Genomic DNA, 27,942 nt, shown 5'->3' on the forward strand with positions numbered 1-27,942 from the left:
GAGCCAGAGGGGAAGGGACCACCTTAACCGAGTTGATGTAGGAGCATCTCTTTCCTGCCCGAGTCCCTAGGGAGGGAGGTGCTCCCGGCTCCGCAGTCTCGGAGGCACTGGGGACACACTATCCGGTGGAAAGTTCATTAAGTATTTACCCAGGACGCAGCTGCCCGCTGCTGCTCAGGGCTGGGTCACGTGGCTCAGGAAGAGGTGGAGGTCGGACCAGGAGTTTCTGAGGGCCCAGGCAGTGGCTTCTCTGCCTCAGGTGAGGGTGCCGTGGGTGTGGGGGGTGCCGTGGGTGTGGGGGGTGCCATGGGTGTGGGGGGTGCCGCGGGAAGGGAGGCGGTGCTTCGGACGGGAAGGGGGTGCTGCGGGCAAGGAGGGGGTGCTGCAGGTGGGGAGGGGTTGCCCTGGGCTTGGGGGGGGGTGCTGCATGCATTGCTGGGGTGCCCGGAAGGACAGAAAGAAGGGCTCCAGTGAGTGGCGGTGCCACCGGGCAAGGCACTCGGTGGGTAAGAGAGAAGGGTTTTCTAACTCCTGAGGGTTGGGGGTCAGGAAGGGAGAAAGAAGAGTGGACACATGACATGTCTACCCCTGATGGGGACCCTGGAGGCCTGGCTTCCTGTCTGCTCACCTGTGGGAGGTGTGAGCCCTGGGAGGGTCCCCCATGTCAACCTCACAGCCTCACACTGAGGTCTGTCCTGGGGAGGCCGCAGGAGAAAGGCCCTGGGGGGCCTTGAGGCCCTGAGGGTGTGTCTCCCCACCTGAAGCTCACAGGGCAGCTGGACGGGGAGGGGAGGGGGTAGCCTGGGAGCCGGGGGCGGGGCAGGCTGTGCGCAGTGGGTCTTCTCCACGGGCCATGGGGCTGGCCTGAGACGCAGGTGCTCTCGGGCGGTAGGTGGCCCTGGAGGCTGACACACAGCGGCCCATCCCCTGCTCCTCCAGCCACATCTCCAAGAGTTAGGGGTGCGGAGCTCGGTGGGCAGCACTGCCCCCCCCCCCACTTCGGCAGCGTCTCCAGCCCTGGGCGGCGGCGCATCAGGTCGTCATGTGGACGCTGGCAGCCTTCCTGCTGCTGGGTGAGTCACAGGGAGCAGGGGACATGGGTGTGTGAGGAGAGCGTGTGTGCTTGTGTGTGTGTGTGGGGGGGGAGAGCGTGTGTGTGTGTGGAGAGAGCGTGTGTGTGTGTGGGGAGAGCGTGTGTGTGTGGAGAGCGTGTGTGTATGTGTGTGGAGAGCGTGTGTGTGTGGGGGGAGAGCGTGTGTGTGAGGAGAGCGTGTGTGTGTGTGTGGAGAGCGTGTGTGTGTGTGGGGGGAGAGCGTGTGTGTGTGTGTGTGTGTGGGGAGAGCGTGTGTGTGTGTGTGGGGAGAGCGTGTGTGTGTGTGGAGAGCGTTTGTGTGTGTGGGGAGAGCGTGTGTGTGTGTGTGTGTGTGTGGGGAGAGCGTGTGTGTGTGTGGGGAGAGCGTGTGTGTGTGTCGGGGGGTGAGGCATGGGGGGTGTGCAACCCTCGACTCCACACAGTCCACTATCTTGGAGGGTGAAGAGGCGGAGAAAGCCAGTGCCGGGTTCCCGCTGAGTCTCTTCTGGGGCAAGAGCCCTTTGCTCTCCTCACAGCCCAACCTTCCTCCTTCCTTCTCTCTCATCCTTGCTTCGCAGCGCCAAGCAGTGGACACGCCGGTGAGTCCGACGCCTCCCTCACCAGTGTTGACACTTTCCACACCAGCCCGTGACCTGCGTGGGCCTCCCCCTGCCTGTTCTGGGAGTGTCTTTCCCACTCCACCCGGCCTGTGACAGCTCGCCTGCGGCTTAGACCTGGTGCTGAGGGACTGGCACCTCGCAGCCCAGGGGGCCTCCCCCGAGGCTGGGTTAGGTCGAGGGCTGGCCCGGGGGCTGGGGTTTCCTGAGATCCCCCACCTCAGAGCACACCTGTGGGCACCTCGCCTTGACCCCTTCCACACTGCCCCCCCCCCCCCAGTGGCCCTGGAGAAGCCCACGCTGTCTCTGCACCCACCCTGGACCACCATCTTCAAGGGGGAGCGGGTCACCCTGCAGTGTGACGGGCACCACCCTCTGGTCGTGGAGCTCCGGCCCATCAGCACCCTCTGGTACCTGGGCCACCTGCTGCTGCCCTCTCACGGGAGGAGCATCGAGGTGCAGACCCCAGGGGTGTACCGGTGCCAGACCCGGGGAGCGCCCGTCAGCGACCCTGTCCACCTCTCTGTCTCCAATGGTGAGTGTCTGCCCCAGGGGGTGGGCACAGGCTCCTCGGGGTACTGGCCATCCTGTGGGAAGGACACTGGGCCACTCCCATTGGGGCAGGAAAGGGGGGCACATGGCACTGGGTGCAGTAAGGCTGGCCCGTCCCCAAAGGGCCCCTCCGCTCCTGCCGCAGTGGGTGGCAAATGGGCATTTCTGTTTGTTGAGGAGACTGGCTCCGAAGAGCAGAGGCCCTGAGCACCTGGGACACTGGCCAGAGAAGCCGGGCGGGCGGGCAGGGCCGGGCCGCAGGCCGCACAGCAGTCAGTCTGGACGGGGCTCCTCTGGGCCCCTCAGCAAGAGGGCAGCAGCGCCTGGCTGTGCAGGAGGCCAGAGTTCCGCCTCACAGGCCCTGTGTGCCCTGAGGGGTCACTGGGACACTGGCCTGGGGACACTTACAGGCTTCAAAACAGGAGCCGAGAACAACGGAAATGCATGCCTCGGGCCAGGCTGGCTGCTGGGTGGGGTATGACGTCACCTGGGACCCGTAGGGCGCAGTTTGTGTTCAGAATTTAATGACGGCCACTCAGTGCTCAACTGGCACTTACACGCCTCACGTCCACTCTGTGTTTCTTGGTTGGAAAGCACAGTGAGTGCAGGTGAGGTAGCGGCCGCGCTAGCCAGTGGCCGCAGCTCGCAGACCTGAGCGCCGCTGGCCATTCCCTCTCGGTTTAAACACGGGGCCAGTTTCCCGGGCGCCCGCACAGGGACCGGCGAGGGAGTGCGGGAGCCGGGCAGGGGCGGGAGCAGGACGGGCAGGAAGGCAGCACCCGCGGGCGGGGCTGGGTGCCGGCGCTCAGTGGGCGGAGTGAGCCGCTGCGGGTGGGGGCGGGCGGAGAAGGGGCCCGGGCGGGTCTTCTGGAGTCGCTGTCCCGGTGCCTCGCAGACTGGCTGATCCTGCAAGTGCCCTACGCGCCGGTGTTCGAGGGCGAGCCGCTGGTCCTGCGCTGCCGCGGCTGGTACGACAAGGCAGTGCACAAGCTGCACTACTACCGCGACGGCCGCGCCGTGCGCTACTTCGGCTCGGGAGCCAACTACTCGGTGCCGCAGGCGCGCGCCGGCGACAGCGGGCGCTACCAGTGCTCGGGCACCATGCGCCTCCCGGTGGAGAGCGCGCCCATGTTCTCCGCGCCGGTGGCCGTGACCGTGCGAGGTGGGTGCGAGGGCGCGAGGGCGGCCCTGGGCTCAGGAGGGGAAGCGCGGGGTCGGGGACGGCGGGGAGCGGAGGAGCCGATGTCTCTGCTGACGCGCGCTTTCCCCTCCGGCTCCGCAGTGGAGGCGCCTGGGCGGGCAGCCTGCGTGGGGCGGGGTCCCTTTGCCCGCCGCCCAGCTCTCATGCCGAGCAGGGTCCACCGAGGGGCGGAGATCCTGCGGGACGGGGCGAGGCGGGCACAGAGACCCCTTCCCGGGCAGAGGCCGAGCTGGTCCCTCCCTCGTGGGCGCGTGGCCGCGTTTCAGGAGCTCTTCCTCCCACGCACCTGGCCTCCTGGGGGCGAGGCGTCCTCACGCACATGGAGAGGGCGCGGCGTCGGGGGGGGCGCGGGCTCGGGCCTCACGGGCGGCCCGCCTGCCCTCCCCGCAGAGCTGTTCGCGGCGCCGGTGCTGAGGGCGGAGCGCGCGGGGCCGGGCGGGGCGGTCCTCCGCTGCGAGACGCGCCTGCACCCGCGGAGGCGCGCGGTGCCGCTGCAGTTCGCCTTCTACAAGCACAGCCGCGCCGTGCGCCGCTTCGACTGGGCGGCCGAGTACCGCGTCCCCGAGGCTGAGGCCGACGAGCTGGAAGCGCACTGGTGCGAGGCGGCCACGGCCTCCCGCAGCGTCCGCAAGCGCAGCGCGTGGCCGCAGCTCCCGGGGCGCGGTGAGTGGCCGCCCCTCGCCCCGCTATGCACGCGCCCCGCCGTCCCCCCCGCGCTCCCCGCCCCGCCCCCCCCCCCCCCCGCGCTCCGAGCCGCCTCTCCCTGACCGCCCCCCCCGCTGTGCACGCGGCCCACCGTTCCCCCGCGCTCCCGCCCCCCCCCCCCCCCGCGCTCCGAGCCGCCTCTCCCTGACCCCCACCCCCACCCCGCTGTGCATCCGCCCGCAGGGCTGCCCGGCGACTCGGCCGCCGCCGCCCAGGGCCCGAAGGCCGCGCCCCTGGAGCCCGGGAACCAGCCGCTTTCCTCCCGAAAGGCCCTGCCGTCCACGTCGGCGCCGTCGGTCATCTCCGCCCCTAACGCCACCTCCGCCGGGCCGCGGGCCCCCGCAGGTAGAGCACCGGGCGCCGCGCCTGCCGCCTGCGCCCCGCAGGCGCCCCTGGAATCCGCCGCGGGGGCCCTGAAGCCCGAGGTGGACCTGCTGCTCCGAGAAATTCGGCTGCTCAAAGGCCTGCTGAGCCGGGTGGTCCTGGGAATGAGGGGCCCGCAGGCCGCCCCCGAGCCCGGGGCAGCGCGAGGGACGGCGGCCCCCTGGGCGGGGTCCCCGGAGACCAGCGCTGCGGGGAGCTGAGCGGCGTCCGCCCCTCTGGCCGGCCCGTCCAGCCCCCTCCTCTCCGTCCCCTCCGCTCCACTCCCCCACCCTGCGCCCAGAACCCAGGAGGAGGGAGCCTGGAGGGTGCTGGGTTCTGGCAGCGAGTTCAGGCCGAGCTCCCCAGGAGCCTCCCGGTACAGCCCACACCGCTATCTGGAGCCTAAGGGCACGGAGGAAACAGCCCTTCCTTGGGGAGTGTTAGGGAAGGGTTGTAATTAAAGATAATTAACTTAATGCTAATTTTAATGAGTCCCTGTCTGCCTTGGGAGCATGGATTCCCTGGAGGGCTGGTTGCCAGGAGGTTCATGCCCTTCACCAGTGAGCTTCCCTTATTTGTATTTATATCCATCTGTATCTCTATATAAAATCCTAATATGCAAACAGACCCAACAACCAGTCCTATGACATGCGCTGACCACCAGGGGCTGCATGCGAAACATGGTGGGCGTCAGAGGCAGGTGGCAGAGCACTGAACAGGTGCACATTGGCCACAGCGGGATGGTGGAGCAGGTGAGCGGGGGCGGGGCGCCAGTCACTGTCATCAGCGAGCCTCTGGTGGTTACTAAAAATTCTTTGCTCCCACCAGGCGCTTGCACCTGCTGCGGGTGCCGGCCCTGCTCGCTCGCCCTGCTGCTGGTGCTGGAGCCACCACTTGCACCCACTGCTGGCACCTGGTGCCGGTCCCAAACCCTCGGCGCTGTCAGTGGGTGCGAGTGAGGCCAGCACCCTCAGTGCGTGGGGCCATCAGCGCATGGGAGTAGAGTGGTGGGAGCAGGGCTGCTGGCAGTCAGGACTGGGGATGGGGGTGTGGAGGATGGGCCAAGACCCACCCCTGTGCCCACCGCAGCCTCACGGCCCACAGTTCCTTCCAAGGTGCACAAATTCATGCACTAGGGCCCCTAGTGTGTGTGTGTGTGTGTAAAAGGCTAATATGTTAAATGTCCCTCTGCCTGGGTCACTATGATGTACACTGACAACCAGGGGGCAGACGCTCAATGCAGTAGCTGCCCAGCTGTGATGACTTGGCAGCTGCGGTTCTCGGGTGATGCATCGCAAAACCAGAGAGGAGGGAGCCCCATTCCTCGCAGGGCCGGGCAATTCCACCTTTGGCTGTGGGCTATGTTGTTGCTGGGGCACTGTCGGCCCCAAGTCTGGTTTACCTCTGGTCTACCACACACCTGCATTTGTGTTCCACACCCTGTACGACAGCAACTTTGCAGAGCTCCCTCTCGCACTCCGGGACCCCTCGGGGGATGTCGGAGAGCCGGCTTCAGCCCGATCCCCACAGGCCAGGCCGAGGGACCCCCCTGCCAGAGGGACTCACTCACTCTGCAGACACCAGGGAGGGAGCGTGGACGATTGGCTCCAGGATGTGTCCAGCTCGTCTCGCCCAGGACCCCCGCCCCCCACCAGCCACCTTCTAACTAATTTCCTTTCAGTGTGCATGAATCTGTGCACTGGGTCACTAGTATTAATTGATTTCAGAGAGGAATGGAGAGGGAGAGAAAGATAGAAACATTAATGAGAGAGAATCATTGTTCGGCTGCCTCCTGCACCACCCCCTGCTGGGGATTGAGCCCGCAACCCAGGCATGTGCCCTTGATCAGAATCGAACCCTGTACCCATCAGTCCGCAGGCCTAGGCATCAGTGAGCTTCCCTTAGAACTGGCAGCAACTCTGCCCAACCCCTCTTCACTTGCACTTGATATTCAGCCACAACCCAATTTCCCAATTTCCTATGTCTTTGGGGGCAATTAACCAGAAAAACGTCAGCATCCTTCCTCATGCTCTTCCCAGTGGCGTTCGCCAGAGCTGCTGGGCGACTGGGGAGGCGAGTGCTCTGGGAAACACGCGGCTCCGGAGGAGGAAGCGAGGCGTGAAGGACAAGCAAGAGGCCAAGTGGAGCAGATTGTGGATGCCACCGTTTTCACGGAGACATGAAGGACCCTGGTGTGCGTGTGGGCTGCACATAACTGGGAGAGGTTGGAGAACAGCGCGTGCTTGTGGGGGCGGGGTGTTTCAGGGAGAAGGTGGCAGGCGATGGTCACGGGGAGTAGAAAGGGAGCAGAACAGGGAAGTCTTGGTGGAAAGTCCTCGGGTTCTGGGTCGGCACTCGGAAGCCTTCCTTCCTGGGCACCAGTGAGCCCCCTGGAGAAGGTGCTCATTTCTAATTAGAAGCGAAGAATCAAACACTGACCTCAGCGGGTGCTCGCGTATGCCTGAGAGGTCTGTCCAGGCCCCTGCGTCCGGCTCTGAGGTTCTGGGTGTCCAGGGATTTGTGCTCTGATTCCCAGCTTCCCTGCGCAGACTCATCTCACCTCTGAGAGCCTGCTCCCAGGAGCCCTCCCGGCAGCCCCACTCCACACCTTCGTCCTGACTGTCCGCCCTGAGGCTCGGCCACCCCTCCTCTGGCCTAAGAGGCTTAGCAATGGAAGGGTCTCAGGAATGAAAGAATCAGTTGTCACCTTGTAAGACATCAAAAAGGTGAACTAGCCCTCAGAGGAGAGCTAGTGCATCCTTCCTGGCAGCCACCCGTGTCCAATGGGAACTGGAGATGGGGGGGATGGGACGGGGGTGGGGTGGACAATGAAGACTGGTGGGTGAGAATGAATGTCACTCCGACCCAGGGTTTCTGTGGACCGGGTGGGGGGTGGGGTGGATACTGGCTTTCGTGCCCCTAGACTCCCTGTCTAAGCTCTCGCAGACCTCGGCCTCCCAGGAAGACCTGCTCTTGCTGGCCGTACTCCTCATCCACACCGAGGTTCCAAGAGGCACCTAGGAGACAGGCCAGGCAGGCGCTGGCTCATTCCCCAGCGGCAAGGATGGCAGCAAAAGGCTGGCAGCTGGGAGGAGCAGAGCTGATCGCAGAACCAGACAGAAGCAGCTCGGTGTCTCAGACCCACGCCTGAGGGTAGCAGACAGGGAAGCCAGTGTCCTCCATGAGAGAGCAGGAAAGGGCCTGGCCAGCCCCTCTGTGGCAGCCTCACCCCTCGTTCTGTGTTCCTCCAGCCTCAGTCTCTTTAACACCAGAAAGACGGAAACTTAGTGTGTTCCTGTACTGCCCAAAAGCAGCCAAAATGACTGCGTCGTGAACGAATAATATCGGAGCACTCCTCACTCATGTTCCTGAGCTTTTCCGATAACTCACTTCTATTCGACATTTCTTTCATGAATTTAGGGCGCAGAAGAAATACAATAAACAACTTATTAGAACAAGCATCAATGCATAAAGATTCGAATAACAAGTACTAATTTAGCTTATTGAGCAACTGCAACTTATCAAGTATCGACAATTTATCATGTACTTGTATGTTATCATGTGACGGTAATCGAAAAAAAATGAAAACTTATTTCAATACAGAGCCGACCTGGTCATATAAGAAATATACTCAATTCAATAATAAGAGTCATAATTTCCCCCCCCAAGCAGTCAAAATGACTGCTTTTGGGCAATATAGGTATAACACATATATATATACCGGAAATGAAGGAGGGGGAGGTAACTATAATTATTAATAAACGCATTCATATGTTGTAAAAAAGTCACAAAATTCTAAGACATTGTGTCCTTATATACATAATTGTTTTTCTAATTGAAATTAAAAAACAGTCAAAATGACTTCCTTGGGCAATCTAGTGTTAATTTATTTATTTTAAATTTTAAAAAAATCTTCATTATTGCATATTACATATGTCCCCTTTTTTCCTCTATCGCTCCCTCCATCCCCCCTTCACCCCAGGCTATCACCACCCTATTGTCTGTGTCCATGGGCCATACCTATATGCATACAAGGTCCTTGGTTGACTACCTTCCACCCACCCACCCACCCCCACCTTCCCTCCAAGATTCCACACTCTGTTCCCTGCTTCCATGTCTCCGGATCCACTCCCTTCATCAGTTTATTTTGTCATTTAGATTCCATATATGAGTGCGATCATGTGATACTTGTCTTTCTCTGACTGACTTATTTCCCTTAGTATAATGCTCTCCAGGCCCCTCCGTGCTGTCCCAAAGGGTAAGAGAGCCTTCTCTTTTACTGCTGCATAGTATTCCACGGTGTAGATGTACCACAGCTTCTTTATCCACTCACCTGCTGATGGGCACTTGGGCTGTTTCCAGATCTTAGCTATTGTAAATTGTGCTGCTAGGAACATAGGGGTGCATATGTTTTTTTCTGATTGGTGTTTTGGGTTTCTTAGGATATATTCCTAGAAGTGGGGTCACTGGGTCAAATGGCAGATCCATATTTAATGTTTTGAGGAAACTCCATGCTGTTTTCCATAATGGCTGCACCAGTCTGCATTCCCACCAGCAGCGCATGAGGGTTCCCTTTTCTCCACATCCTCGCCAGCACATGTCATTTGTTGATTTGTTGATGGTAGCCATCTGACAGGTGTGATGTGATACCTCATTATTGTTTTAATTTGCATCTCTCAGATGATTGGGGACTTTGAGCATTTTTTCATGTTTCTGACCATCTGTATGTCCTCTTTGGAGAAGTGTCTATTTGGTCCTTTGCCCATTTTTTAATTGGATTGTCTTCCTTTCGTTAAGTTGTATGAGTTCCTTATGTATTTTGGATATTAACCCGTTATCAGATGGATCATTGCCAAATATGTTCTCCCAAACAGTGGGCTCCCTTTTCGTTTTGTTGATGGTTTCTTTTGCTGTGCAGGAGCTTTTCATTTTGATGTAGTGCCATTTATTTATTGAAGAGACTGTCTTGACTACATTGCATACTCTTGCCTCCTTTGTCAAATATTAATTGAGTGTAATGGCGTGGGTCAATTTGTGGGGTCTCTGTTCTGTTGTATTGATCTATATGACTGTTCTTGTGCCAGTACCAGGTTGTTTTGATTACAGTGGCTTGGTAGTATAACTTGATATCTGGTATTGTGATCCCTCCAACTTTGTTTTTCTTTCTCAAGATTGCTGCGGCTCTTAGGGGTCTTTTTGTTGTTGTTGTTCATATAAATTTTTGGAGTATTTGCTCTAGCTCTGTGAAATATGCTGTTGGTATTTTAATAGGGAATGTATTGAATCTGTAGGTTGCCTTGGGTAGTATGGACATTTTAATGATGTTGATTCTACCAATCCATGAACACGGTATATTCTTCCACTTGTTTATATCTCCCTCTGTCTCTTTTTACAATGTCCTGTAGTTTTCCAAGTACAGATCTTTTACCTCCTTGGTTAAGTTTATTCCCAAGTATCTTACTTTTTTTGTTGCAATGGTAAATGGGATTGTTTATTTTGTCTTTTTGAGAATTCATTATTGTTGTATAAAAAAAGCCATAAATTTTTTGGGTGTTGATTTTGTATTCTGCTACATTGCCACATTCATTTAATAAATTTAGTAGTTTTTTGATGGAGTCTTTAGGGTTTTCTATGTACAATATCACGCTGTCTGTGAATAATGAGAGTTTTACTTCCTCCTTTCCAATTTGGATGCCTTTTATTTATTTTTGTCTGATCACTGTGGCTAGGACTTTCAGTACTATCTATATAGTAGAGGCCCCATGAACGACATTCGTGCACGGGGGTGGGGGGTGAGGGGGGGAGCGTGGAGGTGGGGGGGGTAGGGGATCCCCTCAGCCCGGCCTATGCCCTTTAGCAGTCTGGGAGCCCTCAGGGGATATCTGACTGATGACTTAGGCCAGTGATGGCGAACCTTTTGAGCTCGGCGTGTCAGCATTTTGAAAAACCCTAACTTAACTCTGGTGCCGTGTCACATACAGAAATTTTTTGATATTTGCAACCATAGTAAAACAAAGACTTATATTTTTGATATTTATTTTATATATTTAAATGCTATTTAACAAAGAAAAAATCAACCAAAAAAATGAGTTCGTGTGTCACCTCTGACACGCATGTCATAGGTTCGCCATCACTGGCTTAGGCCCACTCCCCGTGGGAGCACACTGACCACCAGGAGGCAGCTCCTGCATTGAGCATCTGCCCCCTGGTGTTCAGCACACGTTATAGCAACTGGTTGTTCTGCTGATTGGTTGATTTGCATGTTATGCTTTTATTATCTATACTAATAAAAGGGTAATATGCTAATTAGGACAGCCGTCTTCTGGACGTCCATCCGGACAAAGCCACAGTGGCTGCGAGGCCCGGGGCTTATGGCTGCTGTGGGCTCAGGCAGCCGTGAGCCCCAGCGGCACCTTCTCCTGATCAGCCTGGTCGCCTCCCGCAGAGGGCAGGCCGGGCTGAGAGACCCCCCCCCACACACACACACAACAGTGCATGCATTTCTGTGCACCAGGCCTCTAGTACAGGATTTAAAAGCCCAGCGAACCAACAGCAGAATGACCAGAATGACTGGTCAACCAGTCACTATGATGCGCACTGACCACCAGGGGGCACAAACACTCAACGCAGGAGCTGCCCCCTGGTGGTCAGTGCGCTCCCACAGGGAGGGCCACTCGGCTGACCAGAGCAGTTGCTCAGAGGGTGTGTCCACAACTTCTCGGCTGACCAGGATGAGTGGCTCTCCCACAGCGGGCTAATTCCCTCAGGCCATGCCCCCCACCAGGGCATTGGGGGCGTGCACCGGGCCTCTAGTGTTGAACAGGAGTGGTGAAAGCAGACAACCCTGTCTTGTTCCTGTTCTTAGGGGAAATCGCTTTAGTGTTTGCCTATTGAGTATGATGTTCGCTGTAGGTTTGTCATATATGGCCTTTAACCTGTTGAGACATGCTCCCTCTATTCCCGGTTTGCCGAGAGTTTTTATCAAAAATGGGTGTTGGATTTTGTCGAATGCCTTTTCTGCATCTATTGATATGATCATGTGATTTTTGTCTTTCAGTTTGTTTATGTGATGTATCACGTTTATTGATTTGCAGATATTGTAACAGCCTGCATCCTTGGAATAAGTCCCACTTGGTCATGGTGTATGATCTTTTTAATATATTGCTGGATGCGATCTGCTAATATTTTGCTGAGGATTTTAGCATCTGTGTTCATCAGGGATATTGGCCTGTAATTCTCTTTCTTTGCAGTGTCTTTATCTAGTTTTGGAGTCAGGATAATGCTGGCCTTTTAGAAAGAGCTTGGAAGTGGTCCTTCCTCTTGGATTTTCTGAAATAGTTGAGGAGTAGAGGTGTTAGTTCTTCTTTGAACTTTGGTAAACTCCCCTGAAGCCGCCCGCACCTGGGCTTTTGTTTGCTGGGAGTGTTTGATTACTGCTATTCCTCATTGTTATTGACCAATTCAGGTTTTCCGATTCTTCTTGACTCAGTTTTGGGAGATTGTATTTTACTAGGAATGTGTCCATTTCATCCAAATTGTCCAGCTTGTTGGCATGTAGTTGTTCACAGTATTTTCTTACAATCCTTCATATTTCTGTGGCGTCATTGGTTACTTCTCCACTTTTGTTTCTGATTTTATTTATTTGGGTCCTCTCTCTTTGTTTCCTGATTAGTCTAACAGTTCACCAATCTTGTTTATTGTTTCAGAGAAGCGGCTCTTGGTTTCATTGATCTTTTGCATTTGTTTCTGCTCTAATCTTTATTATTTCTTTCCTTCTACTTACTCCTGGCTTTTCTTGTTCTCTTTCTAGTTCTTTAAATTGTAGGGTTAAGTAGTTTATTATTAATTATTATTATTATTTTTTAGGTAGGCCTGTAGTGCTATGAACTTCCCTCTCAGGACTGCTTTTACTGGGTCCCAGATATTTTGGGTTGTTGTGTGTTCATTTTCATTTGTTTCCAGGAAATTTTTTATTTCTTTCTTGATCTCATTGGTAATCCATTCATTGTTTAATAACATGCTACTTAACCTCCATGAGTTTGACTGTTTTTGGGTGTTTTTACTGTAGTTGATATCTAATTTCATTTCACTGTGATCTGAGAAGATGCTTGATATGATTTCAATCTTCTTGAACTTGTAGAGACTTGTTTGTCTATCTTTGAGAATGGTCCATGTGCACTTGAGAAGAAGGTATATTCTGCAGCCTTGGGGATGAAGTCTTCAATAAATGTCAATTAAATCCATCTGATCCAGTGTGCCCTTTAGAGTCGCTGTTTCCTTGTTAATTTTTTTGTCTGGAAGGTCTTTCCAATGAAGTCAGCGGTGTGTTAAAGTCCCCTACTATGACTCTATTGTTATTGATCTCTCCCTTAAAGTCCTCTAGAAGTTTTAAAAATATATGTAGTTGCTCCTGTACTGGTGCATATCTGTCTACCAGAGTTATATCCTCTTGTTGGATCAATCCCTTTAGTATTATTTAGTGACCTGTGTTGTCTTTGTGATGGCCTTCATTTTGAAGTCTATTTTGTCGCATATGAGTATTGCTACTCCAGCTTTTTTTCTTTTCCATTTGCATGGAAATTTTTTTTTCTATCCCTTCACTCTCATCCTGTGTGAGTCTTTTGTTCTGAGGTGGATCTCTTGTAGACAGCATATAGTTGGGTCATGTTTTTGTACCCATTCAGCTACCCTATGCCTTTTGATTGGAGCTTTTAATCCATTTACATTTAAGGTTATTATTGATAGGTACTTAATTATTGCCATTTTAATTCTGTATGCCTAAGTTTCTCTCTCTGTTTCTTTATCTCATTACAGCAGTCCCCTTATTTATTATTATTTTTAAAAATATAATTTTATTGATTTAAGAAAGGAAGGAAGAGGGAGAGAGAGTTGGAAGCATCAATGATGAGAGAGAATCAATGACTGACTGCCTCTTGCATGCCCCTCACTGGGGTCAAGCCCACAACCTTGGCATGTGCCCTTGACAGGACTCAAACCCAGGACCCTTCAGTCCGCAGGCTGACGTTCTATCCACTGAGCCAAACCAGCTAGGGCTGCAGCAGTCTCTTTAGCATTTCTTGTAATGCTGTTTTGGTGGTGAACTCCTTTATCATTTTGTTTGTTTGTTTGCCTGGGAAACTCTTTATTTCTCTGTCTATTTTGAATGATTCTTGCTGGATATAGTAATCTTGGTCTCAGATCCTTGCTTTCCATTATCTTGAGTACTTCATACCATTCCCTTCTGGCGTGTAGAGTTTCTGATGAGAAATCAGGTGTCAGCCTTATGGGAGCTCCTTTGTAGGTAACAGTTGCTTTTCTCTTGCTGCCTTTAAGATTCTCTGTCTTTAATTTTTGGCATTTTAATGATGATGTGTCTGTGTGTGGGCCTGTTTGGGTTCTTCTTGCTTGGGACTCTCTGTGCCTCCTGGACTTGTGTGACATTTTCCTTCTCCAGGTTAGGGGAGTTTTCTGCCATTATTTCTTCAAACATGTTCTCTGTCCCTTTCTCCCTTTCTGCCTCTTCTGGCACACCTGTTCTGAGAATAATTTTACATTGCACGTTGTCCCACAGCTCCCTTAGTTGTCCTCCTGTTTTTTAATTGTTTTTTCTTTTTGGTTCTCTGGATGCATGATTTTTTTCTACCCATCTTGTGATTCACTGATCTGATCCTCAACTTCCCCTAATCTGCTGTGTATTTCTTCCATTGTCTTTTTTATTTGTTCTATGTCAGTCATGGCGAACCTATGACACGCGTGTCAGAGGTGACACGCGAACTCATTTTTTTGGTTGATTTTTCTTTGTTAAATGGCATTTAAATATATAAAATAAATATCAAAAATATAAGTCTTTGTTTTACTATGGTTGCAAAGATCAAAAAATTTCTATATGTGACACGGCACCAGAGTTAAGTTAGGGTTTTTCAAAATGCTGACACGCCGAGCTCAGAAGGTTCGCCATCACTGTTCTATGTCATTCTTCATAGTTACCAATACTTTTCTCATTCTGTTGAGCATCTTTGTCATCATTATTCTGAACTGTATGTCTGATAAGTTTTTAATTTCCATTTCATTGATCTCTTCTTCTGGAGAATCTGTTGTTCTTTCATTTGGGGGTTGTTTCTTTGTCTCCTCATTTTGGCTGCTTTTTGGGTTTGTGACGATGTATTCCAAGCCTCAGTTTCTTATCTAGACTTTATGGAAGGAGGGGCACTTGGGTTCTACATTAGGACTTTTCCCTAGGGGACTGAATCCATCCTCCAGGATAAGCCCATCCTCCCGGCTCCCTCTCCTGGCACATTGAGCCTATTCTGCCTGTGCTGTGGCTGCCAGGGCCCCGTGCTCCTCCCCAGCACACCAGCCTCATGCACGCCTCTGTGCCTCATCCCGTGTGGCCCACGGGCCTCCTGCGCCCAGCTTCCTGATGTGCAGGGTGAGAGAGACACAGCAGATTCTTTCATTATTAGAGGCTTTAAGACGGGATTCTGAGGTGCTTACAAGCACTGAGGAGGGACCCTAAGCCCAACACAGGGGTTCAGAAATCTCTTCCTGTAGATTGATGGACTTATTGGTGTTTCTAAATGTGTCCTGTTTGAAACTGTGCTGCAATGGCTGTTCTACACCCGTACGCACATAGTTGACTGTATCTGTGGGATAAACTAGAAGTTGATTTGCTGGGTCAAAGGACACGAGTTTTTAAATTTTTAACATAAAAAAAATAAAATAAAAATAAATAAATAAATAAATAAATAAATAAATAAATAAATAAATAAATAAATTTTTAACGTTGTCAAATGACCCCTCAAAGATATTTACCAATGTGCAGTTCCACTCATTCTGCATGAGAGAACTTGTCTCCCCTCCCCTCCTCAGCAGAGGGCATCATCGCTTTTAGTTCTTAATTAGACCTCCTGACGCTTTCTGCACTGTTGGGTGCCCCCCAGTGGATCTTGTTAGCATTACAACCTCGGGCGAAGCAGCCCCCCAGCAGCAGTCCCTGGTCAGTGCCTCTGCTGAAATGCTAACCCACCTTCTGAATTCCCACCGCCTAGTTTCCAAGTGACTAAGGGAAGTGCACTCCTGACTACACTTCCTTATTGGATGCGGACGTTGTCCACGTGGAACTCCTGTTCTAAGCCGGATTACCCCAGCTCTTCACCACCCCCCACGAGCCACGAGGAATCGGGTACCGTTCTCTCCGGTCGGCGTAGTTTGTGCTGCAGTCACGACTCCTGCAAAGCCCTGGTCTCATATAGCTGTGCCTCTCCGGCTCAGCCAGCCCCTGAGGATTAACAGTTGGTAGCTCCCGCTTTAGTCTTTTTCAGTTCAGAGGAGCAGATCTCATTGTCCTGTCTTCAACAGTAAGCATGTCCCTAACTCAGTTGCTCCAGCATCCAGCCCATGCGCCATCCTTGTCCACAGGCGACCTGTCCTGGGGAAGAAAGGTTCAGTGTGTGCCCCCTAACCTGCCCGTCTGGTCCTGCCACGGAGAGAGCGCGCATCAGGACGGGACTACTCTGAGCAAGCTCGTGCTGCCCCCTGGTGGACACCGCTGCTTCTGTACACGAGACAATGACAAATAACGTTAGTTTCGGGCGCACAATGTAACGATTCAATATTTATATATATTGTGAAGTGATCACACTAGGTCTCGTTAACATTCATCACTACACATAGTTGCGAACATTTTTTCTTGTGATGAGAACTTTTAAAATCCACTCTCTATGGAATTTTCAAATATGCAAGACAGGATTGACAAGTGACCACATGGTTAATATATAGTTAATAAAGCTGCTTGTTTTATAAGCCTGACAAGTCACTCCTGCAGTAACCTGCTCTGCAATATCATTTCGGGTTGGAGGCAACCTTACGGGTTTGATAGCCTGACGGCCGAGAAACAGGGGGGCTCATCCATATCGGCCAGTGATGGTGAACCTCTGACACGTGTGTCAGAGGTGACACGCAAACTCATTTTTTGGCTGATTTTTCTTTGTTAAATAGCATTTAAATATATGAAATAAATATAAAAAATATGTCTTTGTTTTACTATGGTTGCAAATATCAAAAAATTTCTATATGTGACATGGCACCAGAGTTAAGTTAGGGTTTTTCAAAATGCTGATACGCTGAGCTCAGAAGGTTCGCCATCACTGGCGTAGACCCCGGCTCCCACTGAGGGTCTCCTGGCCCTGCCACAGGGGCTGTGGACACACGAGGCCTCTGAGCGCCACGCAGGAGCCACTGGCCTCCCAGAGGCTGCCGCTCCGCCGCTGCTTGTGAAGTCTCTTTGGTTAGACGCCATCACTTTTGCTAGAGGCGTCAGGCACATTTGGTGCAACCACCTCGTGTTGTGGCCTCTGGTCTGTGTCTCACGCCTCCTGACCTCTGCACCCGGACTCCATCGTCTCCTTCGCCCGGGGGAGAGGCCAGCTCCAGCGCCACCTTCCCGGAGCCCTTCCCTGGCTCCTCCGGCCAGAGTCGAATGCTGTCTGTGCCCAGGGTGCTGCCTGTGCCGCCAGGTTAGCACATGGCTCAGGTACACACCCTGGTCTACGTGGTGGAAGTCTGACCTTCATCTTATTCCTGTTGTATCCCCAGCGCTGAACAAGGGCTAATGAATTGAGATGAAAATCATGGGCTGGGAGGGGTTGTGAAGAAATGCTCAGAAATGCATTGCTTTGGGCCCAGACACAAGCACTTCCACCGAACACGCCAAGCGAGCGGTTTCCCCTTTGGGGCGGTTTCCTCCTGCCACCTCGATGCCATCAGGGGCCAGCCCATCTGTCCTCAGGCTGGTGGCAGGGCCGGGGCAGCACTGGTGGGAGTGAACACAAGCACTTCCTGGCAGAGGGGAGAGTGAAGGCGAGACGCCTACAAGAGGCTGCGATCTGGTGGTCAGAAGGGCAGGGAACAGCTTTTGGAAGCGTTTGGCACGCTCCGTGCGCTGACCAGATGTTTATAGATTTCTGATTTTACAGTTTCAAGTCCTTCAGGGGATGCCAGGTAGGCATCACTCACCTCGTCATTTTTGGGTGGAGACACTGAGGTTCAGAGGGCTCGGCCAGTTGATACAGGTCACATGGGACAGGCCAGAACCCAAGTCAAGGGCGTGCGCGACCGTCAGCGCTCCGTCTGCTCCAGCTCAGAGGACTGACAACGGGCAGCAGAGAACTCCAAGGGTGTGGCCAAGGTTGGGGCGCGGAGCCCCTGGCACGCACTCCGTCCCCACTCAGCTGGCTGTCGGCCAGTTTCTCCTCGAATCGAAAAGGAACTGAAAGCACAACCCACAAATCCCAGCCCGTTCCGTTCCCGCCCTGTTTACCAGAGCGACAGCCACGCGGTGCGGTGACTTGGCAAATGTTGGGTCCCCGGCTGGGGTCAGGCAGGGAGATGTTGAGCCTGTTGACCAAGCTGTCCCTACACAACAGGCACATCCTGTCCCGTCCTCCCGTCCCGTCCTCCCGTCCCGTCCTCCCGCCCCGTCCTCCCGCCCCGTCCTCCCGCCCCGTCCTCCCGCCCCGTCCTCCCGCCCTGTCCTCCCGCCCCGTCCTCCTGTCCTGTCCTCCCGCCCCGTCCTCCCGCCCCGTCCTCCCGCCCCGTCCTCCCGCCCCGTCCTCCCGCCCCGTCCTCCCGCCCCGTCCTCCCGTCCCGTCCTCCCGCCCTGTCCTCCTGTCCCGTCCTCCTGCCCCGTCCTCCAGTCCCGTCCTCCCGCCCCGTCCTCCCGCCCCGTCCTCCCGCCCCGTCCTCCCGCCCTGTCCTCCCGTCCCGTCCTCCCGCCCCGTCCTCCCGCCCCGTCCTCCTGTCCTGTCCTCCCGTCCCGTCCTCCCGCCCCGTCCTCCTGTCCTGTCCTCCTGTCCTGTCCTCCCGCCCCGTCCTCCCGCCCTGTCCTCCCGTCCCGTCCTCCCGCCCCGTCCTCCCGCCCCGTCCTCCCGTCCTGTCCTCCCGTCCTGTCCTCCCGTCCTGTCCTCCCGCCCCGTCCTCCCGCCCCGTCCTCCCGCCCCGTCCTCCCGCCCTGTCCTCCCGTCCTGTCCTCCCGCGCTGTCCTCCTGCCCTGTCCTCCCGTCCCGTCCTCCCGCCCCGTCCTCCCGCCCCGTCCTCCCGCCCCGTCCTCCCGTCCCGTCCTCCCGCCCCGTCCTCCCGCCCCGTCCTCCCGTCCCGTCCTCCCGCCCCGTCCTCCCGCCCCGTCCTCCCGTCCCGTCCTCCCGCCCCGTCCTCCCGCCCCGTCCTCCCGCCCCGTCCTCCCGCCCTGTCCTCCCGTCCCGTCCTCCCGCCCTGTCCTCCCGCCCTGTCCTCCCGTCCCGTCCTCCCGCCCTGTCCTCCAGTCCCGTCCTCCTGTCCTGTCCTCCCGTGCTGTCCTCCCGCCCTGTCCTCCCGTCCCGTCCTCCCGCCCTGTCCTCCCATCCTGTCCTCCCGCGCTGTCCTCCTGCCCTGTCCTCCCGCCCCGTCCTCCCGTCCCGTCCTCCCGTCCCGTCCTCCTGTCCTGTCCTCCCGCCCCGTCCTCCCGCCCCGTCCTCTCATCCTGTCCTCCTGTCCCGCGTCGCTGGAGCTGAGGTCATCCCCCCGCGACACCTGGTTACAGGGACACGGACTCTAAGCCAGTCGCCAGGCTCAGGGACGTGGTAGCAGCAGCGCAGGTGTGAGTCCACCTGGCCAGGCGCAGGGGCTGCTCTGCCCCGAAGCCCCCAGCAGCGCCCTCCCTCTGCCGCCCCGCCCAGCCGCTGCTGGTGCAGGGTTCAGCCTGGGATGCCTTTCTCCCGTGAACAGGACCTGCTGACAAGTTAATTCTAATTAGAACTCTGCAACATGGCCACACTTTTCTGATTCTGCAGACGAAGAAACAGGCTGGAGAAGTCAGTGTTCTGGAGGCATGCGGTGGCCGGCCCCGAGGGCCGGGCAGACTCAGCTTTGCATTCAGACCGAGGTTTTCTCCGGCTTCAGACTGTGCGCCTGGAGACGAATCGGAACTCCGCACGCTCCAGAACCCGCCTTCTGCTCACTGACACAGACAAAACGATAGAATTATGCTGTGGCCCTAACCGGTGTGGCTGAGTGGATAGAGCATCGGCCTGCAGACTGAAGGGTCCCGGGTTCGATTCCGGTCAAGGGCATGTACCTTGGTTGCGGGCCCATCCCCAGTAGGGGGTGTGCAGGAGGCAGCTGATCAATGTTTCTCTCTCATGGATGTTTCTAACTCTCTATCCCTCTCCCTTCCTCTCTGTAAAAAATCAATAAAATATATTTTTAAAAAAATAAAAAAGAATTATGCTGTTATTGCTTATTTATACAATTTCAATTTGAAGGCCTCAAAGAGTGCTTCATGTGTACCTTCCTAAGTGCCCCGGAGCGTAACTCCACACCCTCCCTGCTCACTGGGTGTGGGGCGCGGGCCACACGCCGGACAGAAAGAGGAACATGTGGCCGTGAGGGCCGAGATGGGGCAGAGGAGGGGAATTTCCCTGCTTGCTTCTCAGCAACTATTCTGAAAGATGGAAATGAACATGAGGATCATACATGTGACTACATCCGAAAGCTGTGAGGAACACCCGCAGAGTAGGAAGTCTGGGACACGTCCAGGCCAAGTTACATAGAATGGTGTCTCCTCAAAATGCAAGCTGCCACATCGTCGCTGATCTCTTAGCCATTATACGCATCTTTATTTAATCCATATTCATCGAGGTTGCAGGTTTGCTGGTGTGTGTGCGCCAGTCCGAGGACAGAGCCCTTTTCCCCTCTCTCTCTCTTGGTGTGTGTTAATCCTCACCTGAAGAAATTTTTTCCATTGCTCTTCGGAGAGAGCAGGGGGGGAGAGAGGGCGGGAGGGAGAGTCTATGTTGGAGGCACGGCGACTGGCTGCCGCTACAAGCACCCGGGCCAGAGGTGGGAGCAAAACTGGCACTGCAGTGCTTGCTCTTGACAGGGAATCAGGCCGGCTCTCTAACCACTGGGCGCGCCAGCCAGGGCCCTTCTCTTCTTGATAGGAAGCAACTCAGACCCCTCTCTAAACACACCATGTCCTTCCTTAGGCCCAACCTGCCTTTCTTACAGGCGCCCACATTCATTTCCCCTAGGTCAGTGGTCGGCAAGCCGCGGCTCGCGAGCCACAGGCGGCTCTTTGGCCCCCTGAGTGGGCTCTTCCACAAACTACCACGTGCAGGCCGCACGTACAGTGCAATGGAAACTTCGTGGCCCATGCGCAGAGGCCGGCTCCCGGCTGGGAGGGCCTATTTTGAAGAAGTGGCGTTAGAAGAAGTGGGGGGTGGCGGTCGGAAGGTTGAAGGGAGACGGGAGAGCAGCCCGCGATTCATGCACGGGCTGGAAGGGGTCGCCCTCAGCGAACTACCTCAATCAGACTGAGGACGTTTTTAGCAAAGGCCAGCTTAGGAGGACCCTCATTCAGTTAATGACAACGTACCTCCCTGTGTAGCTTAAGTTTAAAAAATTTGGCTCGCAAAAGAAATTTCAGTCGTTGTTCTGATATTCGGCTCTGTCGACCGATGAGTCTGCCCACCGCTGGGCTAGGTCACCGGGAACACAAAACACGTCCCCGGGGGGTAAACGGTGCCACCTCGTGGCCACAGCACAACGCAGCTTCCGGTGTGTTCGCGGCTCCGGGGGCTCCCTGACCATTCAGGGGCGCCTCCCCTCCGCCAGGAGCTCCAAGCTCTGCAGAGGCTTGCAACTCGGGAGGCAGGGGCTCCCCGGGCCTCTCCTGGGCCACTGCGGCCTCAGCCCCGCAGCCCCGCTGGCTGCCCGAGGCGGCGACTCCTTCCCGCGGTGGCTGGTCCGCCTCTTCTGTCCGGAGCGCTCCGGCCCCGCTGTCCCAGCTTCACCCACCCGGACGCCGCCCGCACCCTGTCCCGCGGTCCCTGTCCCAGCTTCACCCACCCGGACGCCGCCCGCACCCTGTCCCGCGGTCCCTGTCCCAGCTTCACCCACCCGGACGCCGCCCGCACCCTGTCCCGCGGTCCCTGTCCCAGCTTCACCCACCCGGACGCCGCCCGCACCCTGTCCCGCGGTCCCCGTCCCAGCTCTGACAGACAGACGTCTCTCTACCCACCCGGACGCCTGTCCTGCGGGAGTCAGGGGCCCCGCACCCACCCTGCGCTGGCAGACCCGCCTCGGTCCGGGTGCCACCTTGCACCCCCCTCCATCATCCCGGTCCCCTCTTCCTTCTGTGTCTTAGCTTCGCCCTCTCTCCTGATACTTCCCCGCACTTTAAAAAGGTTCAAGTCTTTCCTGTTAAAAAATAAAGAAACATGTCCCTCAACTCCGGTTTCCCTCTGGCTGCAGTCCCTTCTTTCTTGAGGACACGGGACTGATTGCTTAGAACAAAGGAAAAACAGTCCCGGAGGGGATCCACACTGAGTTCCACGTCGGAGGAAAGCTCTGTGCTTCAGAGGCTCGATCACGCGGCTGATTCGGCCGCGGAACCAGCGCTTCAAACTTGGCTGCAGCTGCTTCGTGGGAAGCCCCGGAGCCCGACTCCACTAACAGCCCTTTCCCGGGAGCGCACTTCCGCCGCCGGCCGGGTCCTCCGAGGGCGCTGCTGTGAAGCTGGCCGGGCGCGGGGGCCGCTCTAGCCCGCCCACTCGGTGGCGGGCGCGGGGGCCGCTCTAGCCCGCCCGCTCGGTGGCGGGCGCGCGCGGCGGAGATGCTGCAGGTGCGGCCCGGGCTGTACCTGGGCGGAGCGGCCGCCGCGGAGCCGGGCCGCCTGCGAGAGGCGGGCGTCACGGCCGTGCTGACGGTGGACGCGGAGGAGCCCGACCTCCAGGTGAAGGGCCTGCGGCGGCTCTTCGTGCCTGCACTGGACGAGCCCGAGACCGACCTGCTGAGCCACCTGGGCCGCTGCGTGGCCTTCCTGGGCCAGGCCCGCGCCGAGGGCCGCGCGGCGCTGGTGCACTGGTGAGCGGGCGGGTGGGCGGCGTTGGTGCAGTGGTGAGCGGGAGTGCGGGCGGCGCTGGTGCAGTGGTGAGCGGGAGTGCGGGCGGCGCTGGTGCAGTGGTGAGCGGGAGTGCGGGCGGCGCTGGTGCAGTGGTGAGCGGGAGTGCGGGCGGCGCTGGTGCAGTGGTGAGCGGGAGTGCGGGCGGCGCTGGTGCAGTGGTGAGCGGGAGTGCGGGCGGCGCTGGTGCACTGGTGGGCGGGTGGGCGTGCGGGCGGCGCTGGTGCAGTGGTGAGCGGGCGGGTGGGCGGCGCTGGTGCAGTGGTGAGCGGGCGGGTGGGCGGCGCTGGTGCAGTGGTGAGCGGGCGGGTGGGCGACGCTGGTGCACTGGTGAGCGGGCGGGCGGGTGGGCGGCGCTGGTGCACTGGTGGGCGGGTGGGCGGGCGGCGCTGGCGCACTGGTGGGCGGGTGGGCGTGCGTGCGGCGCTGGTGCACTGGTGAGCGGGCGGGCGGGTGGGCGTGGGGGCGGCGCTGGTGCAGTGGTGGGCGGGTGGGCGGCGCTGGTGCACTGGTGGGCGTGCGGGTGGGCGGGCGGTGCTAGTGCACTGGTGGGCGTGCGTGCGTGCGTGCGTGCGTGCGGCGCTGGCGCACTGGTGGGCGTGCGGGTGGGCGGGCGGTGCTAGTGCACTGGTGGGCGTGCGTGCGTGCGTGCGTGCGGGCGGCGCTGGCGCACTGGTGGGCGTGCGGGTGGGCGGGCGGTGCTAGTGCACTGGTGGGCGTGCGTGCGTGCGTGCGTGCGGCGCTGGTGCACTGGTGGGCCGGCGTGCGTGCGTGCGTGCGGCGCTGGTGCACTGGTGGGCCGGCGTGCGTGCGCGTGCGGGCGGGCGGTGCTAGTGCACTGGTGGGCGTGCGTGCGTGCGTGTGTGCGGGCAGCGTTCGTGCACTGGTGGGCGGGCGTAGGGCGGCGGGCGGCCCTGCCCGCGTTCACTCAACGGTTCCATGAGTTCCTTTTGCAGCCTTTTTTTTTCCTTTTAATGTTTTTATTTTTAAAGAGAGAGGGAGGGAGAGGGAGAGAGAGAAACATCTATGAGAATCATCGATGGGCTGCTTCCTGCACGCTCCCCATCGGCCTGAGCCTCGACCTCCTGGTTCCCGGCCCCGTCAAGGCTGGGCCTTTGCAGCTCCTCTGTTTGGGCGGGGGGTGCAGGCGGGAGTGAGAGTGCTGGGGGGCGATCGTCAGGTGGACAGACAGGGCCCCGGCGGTACCTGGCGCCGCGGGTGCACGGGCAGCGCCGGCTCCCGGAGGAGCGTGTTCGGGCGCCGGGGACGTGTGGCTGGTGCAGCGGAGTCGGGGAGAGACGCGTGGATTAGGACCCTCGGACCCCGAGCCTTGCTCAGGGGAAGGAGCAGGCGGCCGCAGAGGCGGAAAGAGTGGCCTGGGGATGGCATGTAATAACCACAGCTTAAATTCTTGGCGGCAGAGCAGCAGGCAGTGATAGGAAAGCCGACTGAGACCAGATCTGGGGCCCTTCGTGCCAAGAGCAAAGGAGTCTGGCGTTGTTCCGAAGCATAAAATCTTAGATTCCGTAGATCCTATTTGGGTGTGTAAGACATTCACATGGTTCAGAATTTAAGAAGAATAAGGAAATAAAGGAATAATTATTTTGCACACGGGTAGTATTTCAGAAGCAAAGAGTTTGAAGCAGAACTTGACCATTAGAGGGGCTGAGGTTTTTGTTTGTGTGCTTTTTGTTTTAATTGCTATTTGCTGTTTTAAGTCATGCAGGAGTCAGCCGCAGTGTGGCAGTAATGACTGCTTTTCTGATGAAGACTGACCAACTTACCTTTGAAAAAGCCTATGAAAACCTCCAGACTATCAAACCAGAGGCCAAGTGAGTTCTTTGTTAGAGTAATCATTCTGTTTTTGTGATTTTACTTATTTCAAGAAAACTTAACTTTGTTTGTCTTTACAGGATGAATGAGGGTTTTGAGCGGCAACTGAAATTATACCAGCTCATGGGATGCGAAGTCGATACCTGTAGTGCAATTTATAAGCAATATCGTTTGCAAAAGGTTACAGAGAAGTATCCGGGTGAGTAATAATCGCTCTTCTGTACTGGGACCTTTCTAGATGCTATTTACTCTGACACCAAGCACCGCAGGTGTATTATCTCACTTTCCCAGCAACCCCTTGAGACAGGTCCTTTATTTCCTTTTGAAACTGTGGTTTAGCAAGAAATACCTTGTTCAGGGTCACATGGCTTGTGAGTGGTGGGTCTGGGATTTGAACTCAGGCAGTCTGCCCAGAACCCAAGGGATCTCCTCCCACATCCTACCTTTCCAACACTGGGTGCTTTTAAAAACATTTCTGAGGTTAGCACTTGTTGCCTCAGTTTGACATTAACTGAATTTTGTCTGAAAGTGCAGAGTGTAACCAGTAGACACATTGTCATTGTCATGCAGAACTGCAGAGCTTACCTCAGGAACTCTTTGCTGTTGACCCCACCATGGTTCCACAAGGATCGAAAGAGGAGGTTCTCTACAAATGTAGAAAGTGCAGGTAAAATATTTCCTATTTTCTGGAGATTTTATCTTGTCTCAGCAGCTGAAAAGTACTGAAAGTTTCAGTTTATTAAATCTCTGTAGGGAGAATTTGTTTAGTTGAATACTATAGACATTTCAAATTCAAATCTGCTTCCAAGAATGTAAATTCTTAGTAGTAAAGCAATCAAGTTACTTGTAGAGACTACTGAAAAGTAAAGTAGCCCTTTAAGAAATAGCTGCACATTTCATCTATTTTTTTTTTAATTACTTTGGAAGTCATTAATGCTTTTGTTTGTTTGGAGGCTGCAGGAGGTCTTTATTTCGAAGTTCGAGCATTTTGGATCATAATGAAGGAAGTGGCTCCATAGCCTTTGCCCACAAGAGACGGGCACCATCCCTCGTGCCTGTCACAGGGAGTCGGGCTCAGTGCACATCCTATTTCATTGAACCTGTGCAGTGGATGGAACCCGCCCTGCTGGGAGTGATGGATGGGCAGGTGAGGACACACCTGATTTTCTAGTTTCATTAAATCATCTATCTTTTATTCCTTGTTGCATTTTAAACCATATTTTTCTAGTGTTTTACTCCATCTTAACTACTTTCTTTCTGAAGATTATATCTTTTTAGTGTAGACAAGAATCTATCAAAAATTAAACAAAAACCAGCTGTTCTAAAATAGTGAACCACTCTGCATGGGTTTGGGTTGATGGCAGGCCCGTCCCCCGGGGTCTCTCATAGGTCCCAGGCCAGAGCAAGCTGTGGTCTCGAACCATTGCCTGGCCTCTGCCCGTAGGCTGCAGGCACTGAAGCAGGTTGCACAGTGGAAAAAATAAATAAAATAAAATAAATAAAAAGTGAAACACTTTTGACTGAGAGGTGTTGGTCTAAGTTAGTTCTTTTTAGTGCTAAAAATACATTAGAAGAAAATACAGTAGACTTGTTAAGCATTTTTGGACTTATCTATTTTACTAGAGTATTAGTTTGTTTTGTTTTTAAATAGGCAGGAATCTGAGGCCTAACTATAGGCTCTGAATATCAGAAACAGAACATGAGAATCCTAACATGCTTTCCTACCTTTAGCTTTGATTGTTTTGGTTTGAAATCTTAAGCTGCAGACTGATTGAAAAGTCAGCACGCATGCCACATCTGTGAAACATTCTACTCCATGTCTTAAGCTTCACCTTTCCCCCTGGTGCTGGAATTAATCTGTTCCTCTTGAACCTGCTAGGGTACAACATCCTTCTTATTCTTTTTTTTTTAAAATATATTTTATTGATTTTTCACAGAGAGGAAGGGAGAGAGATAGAGAGTTAGAAACATCGATGAGAGAGAAACATCGATCAGCTGCCTCCCGCACATCTCCAACTGGGGATATGCCCGCAACCCAGGTACATGCCCCTGACCGGAATCGAACCTGGGACCCTTCAGTCCGCAGGCCGACGCTCTGTCCACTGAGCCAAACCGGTTTCGGCCATCCTTCTTATTCTTAACACAGCTGTTGTAGTAAATTGCTATCCCATTGCATCCATCGATTAGATCTGAACTTCTTGAAGGTGGGGCCCAGGTCCTGTTTCTATATTCTTTTTTTTAAACAAATATATTTCTTTATTGATTTCAGAGAGGAAGGGAGAAGGAGAGAGATAGAAACATCAATGATGAGAGAGAATCACTGATTGGCTGCCTCCTGCACACCCCACACTGAAGATGGAGCCCACAACCCAGGCATGTGCCCTTGGCCGGAATCGAACCCGGGACCCTTCAGTCTGCAGGCCGATGCTCTATCCACTGAGCCAAGCCGGCTAGGGCTTGTTTCTATATTCTTTGTTGCCAAAGATAATTGTTGTGTACAAAAGTGAATGAATGAATTAGGGAATTTGCTTTTTTTTCAGCTTCTGTGCCCCAAATGCAATGCCAAGTTGGGTTCTTTCAACTGGTATGGTGAGCAGTGCTCCTGTGGTAGGTGGATAACTCCTGCTTTTCAAATCCATAAGAACAGAGTGGATGAAACGAAAGCGCTGCTGGTTCTGGGATCACAAACGAGAAAAATGTGAACTTGTGACATTTGATATCTGAAAAAGAAACTTGCTGGATGGTACATGCTACTTGCTTCTCATCGTTCACACGGCATCCTGGTGTTTAGACTGTCAGCGTTTCATTGGAAATGTGAGAAGATGCACTCACTTGATGTGCCTTGGACACTGTTTAAGTATAAAGACTACTTCATATGGAAATAAAAACTTTTTCCCTCCTAAGTCCTTACCCAAGGATACTTTTTTTTTATTGATTTGGGAGAGAGAGAAACATTGATGTGAGAGAGGAACATCAATTGGTTGTCTCCATACGAGCCCTGACTGGGGATCAAACCTGAAACCTGGGTATGTGCTCTGACCGGGAATCAAACCCTTGACCCTTCAGTGCACAGAACAGTGCTCCAACCAATTGAGCCAGGGCTCAAAACCTCTTCATCATGTAAATTACACTTTATTTGATATTAAAATCTATAACCCAGATACTTCCTCTATTTCATGTATTTTAAAGAGTTCTGGTTTTGAGAATGTTAGTTATGTGATCTTAAGATCTGGATGAACAAAAGTACGTAAAAAAATTAGAAACTATCATATTTAAATAGAGATATTCTTTTATTTCTAGAAATCTATTTTTAGAGATATTAGTAAATCTACATGTCTGGATTTTTCTTGCAAATGTAGATGGAAAGGCTATGAGGAAAACACTGACTATGGTGTAGTTTTCTGTCACTGTTCAGGAAGTCCAGGTATCTAAAATTTTAGAAAAGTGTGTTTAAGACTCCTTTTTAAAAAAAAAATGTTTTTATTGATTTTAGAAAGAGGAAGGGTTAGGGAGAGAAACATCAATTTGGTTGCCTACCACACATGCCAGGGATCAAACCTGCTACCCAGGTACGTGCCTTTGGACAGGAATCCAACCTGAAACCCTTCAGGGAGCAGGCTCTGCTCTAACCAATGTGCCACACTGGTCAGGGCAATTAGAGCTT

At 54.4% G+C, this 27,942-nt stretch overlaps 2 protein-coding genes and 1 non-coding gene across 3 annotated transcripts; all 3 read left to right on the plus strand.

The window, feature by feature from the left end:
* Positions 1-1,042: 1,042 nt before the first annotated feature.
* On the plus strand, positions 1,043-4,986 carry FCRLB (Fc receptor like B). The gene is made up of 6 exons (XM_036343746.1): positions 1,043-1,073; positions 1,534-1,671; positions 1,970-2,224; positions 3,137-3,403; positions 3,833-4,105; positions 4,331-4,986. Exons 1-6 carry the CDS (start codon positions 1,043-1,045, stop codon positions 4,729-4,731), a joined length of 1,365 nt encoding a protein of 454 aa, XP_036199639.1. The 3' UTR covers positions 4,732-4,986.
* A 17,131-nt stretch (positions 4,987-22,117) lies between these two features.
* Positions 22,118-27,439, plus strand: DUSP12 (dual specificity phosphatase 12). Its single transcript, XM_036342274.1, has 6 exons — positions 22,118-22,408; positions 24,164-24,277; positions 24,359-24,477; positions 24,849-24,945; positions 25,239-25,425; positions 26,819-27,439. Exons 1-6 carry the CDS (start codon positions 22,158-22,160, stop codon positions 26,978-26,980), a joined length of 930 nt encoding a protein of 309 aa, XP_036198167.1. The 5' UTR covers positions 22,118-22,157; the 3' UTR covers positions 26,981-27,439.
* LOC118673820 lies at positions 25,620-25,752 on the plus strand. The gene has a single exon (XR_004973493.1). It is a non-coding gene; the product is annotated as a small nucleolar RNA SNORA42/SNORA80 family (small nucleolar RNA).
* Positions 27,440-27,942: the final 503 nt, after the last annotated feature.

This window comes from Myotis myotis, unplaced genomic scaffold, assembly GCF_014108235.1.
Source record: "Myotis myotis isolate mMyoMyo1 unplaced genomic scaffold, mMyoMyo1.p scaffold_m19_p_18, whole genome shotgun sequence".
Lineage (NCBI taxonomy): Eukaryota > Metazoa > Chordata > Mammalia > Chiroptera > Vespertilionidae > Myotis > Myotis myotis.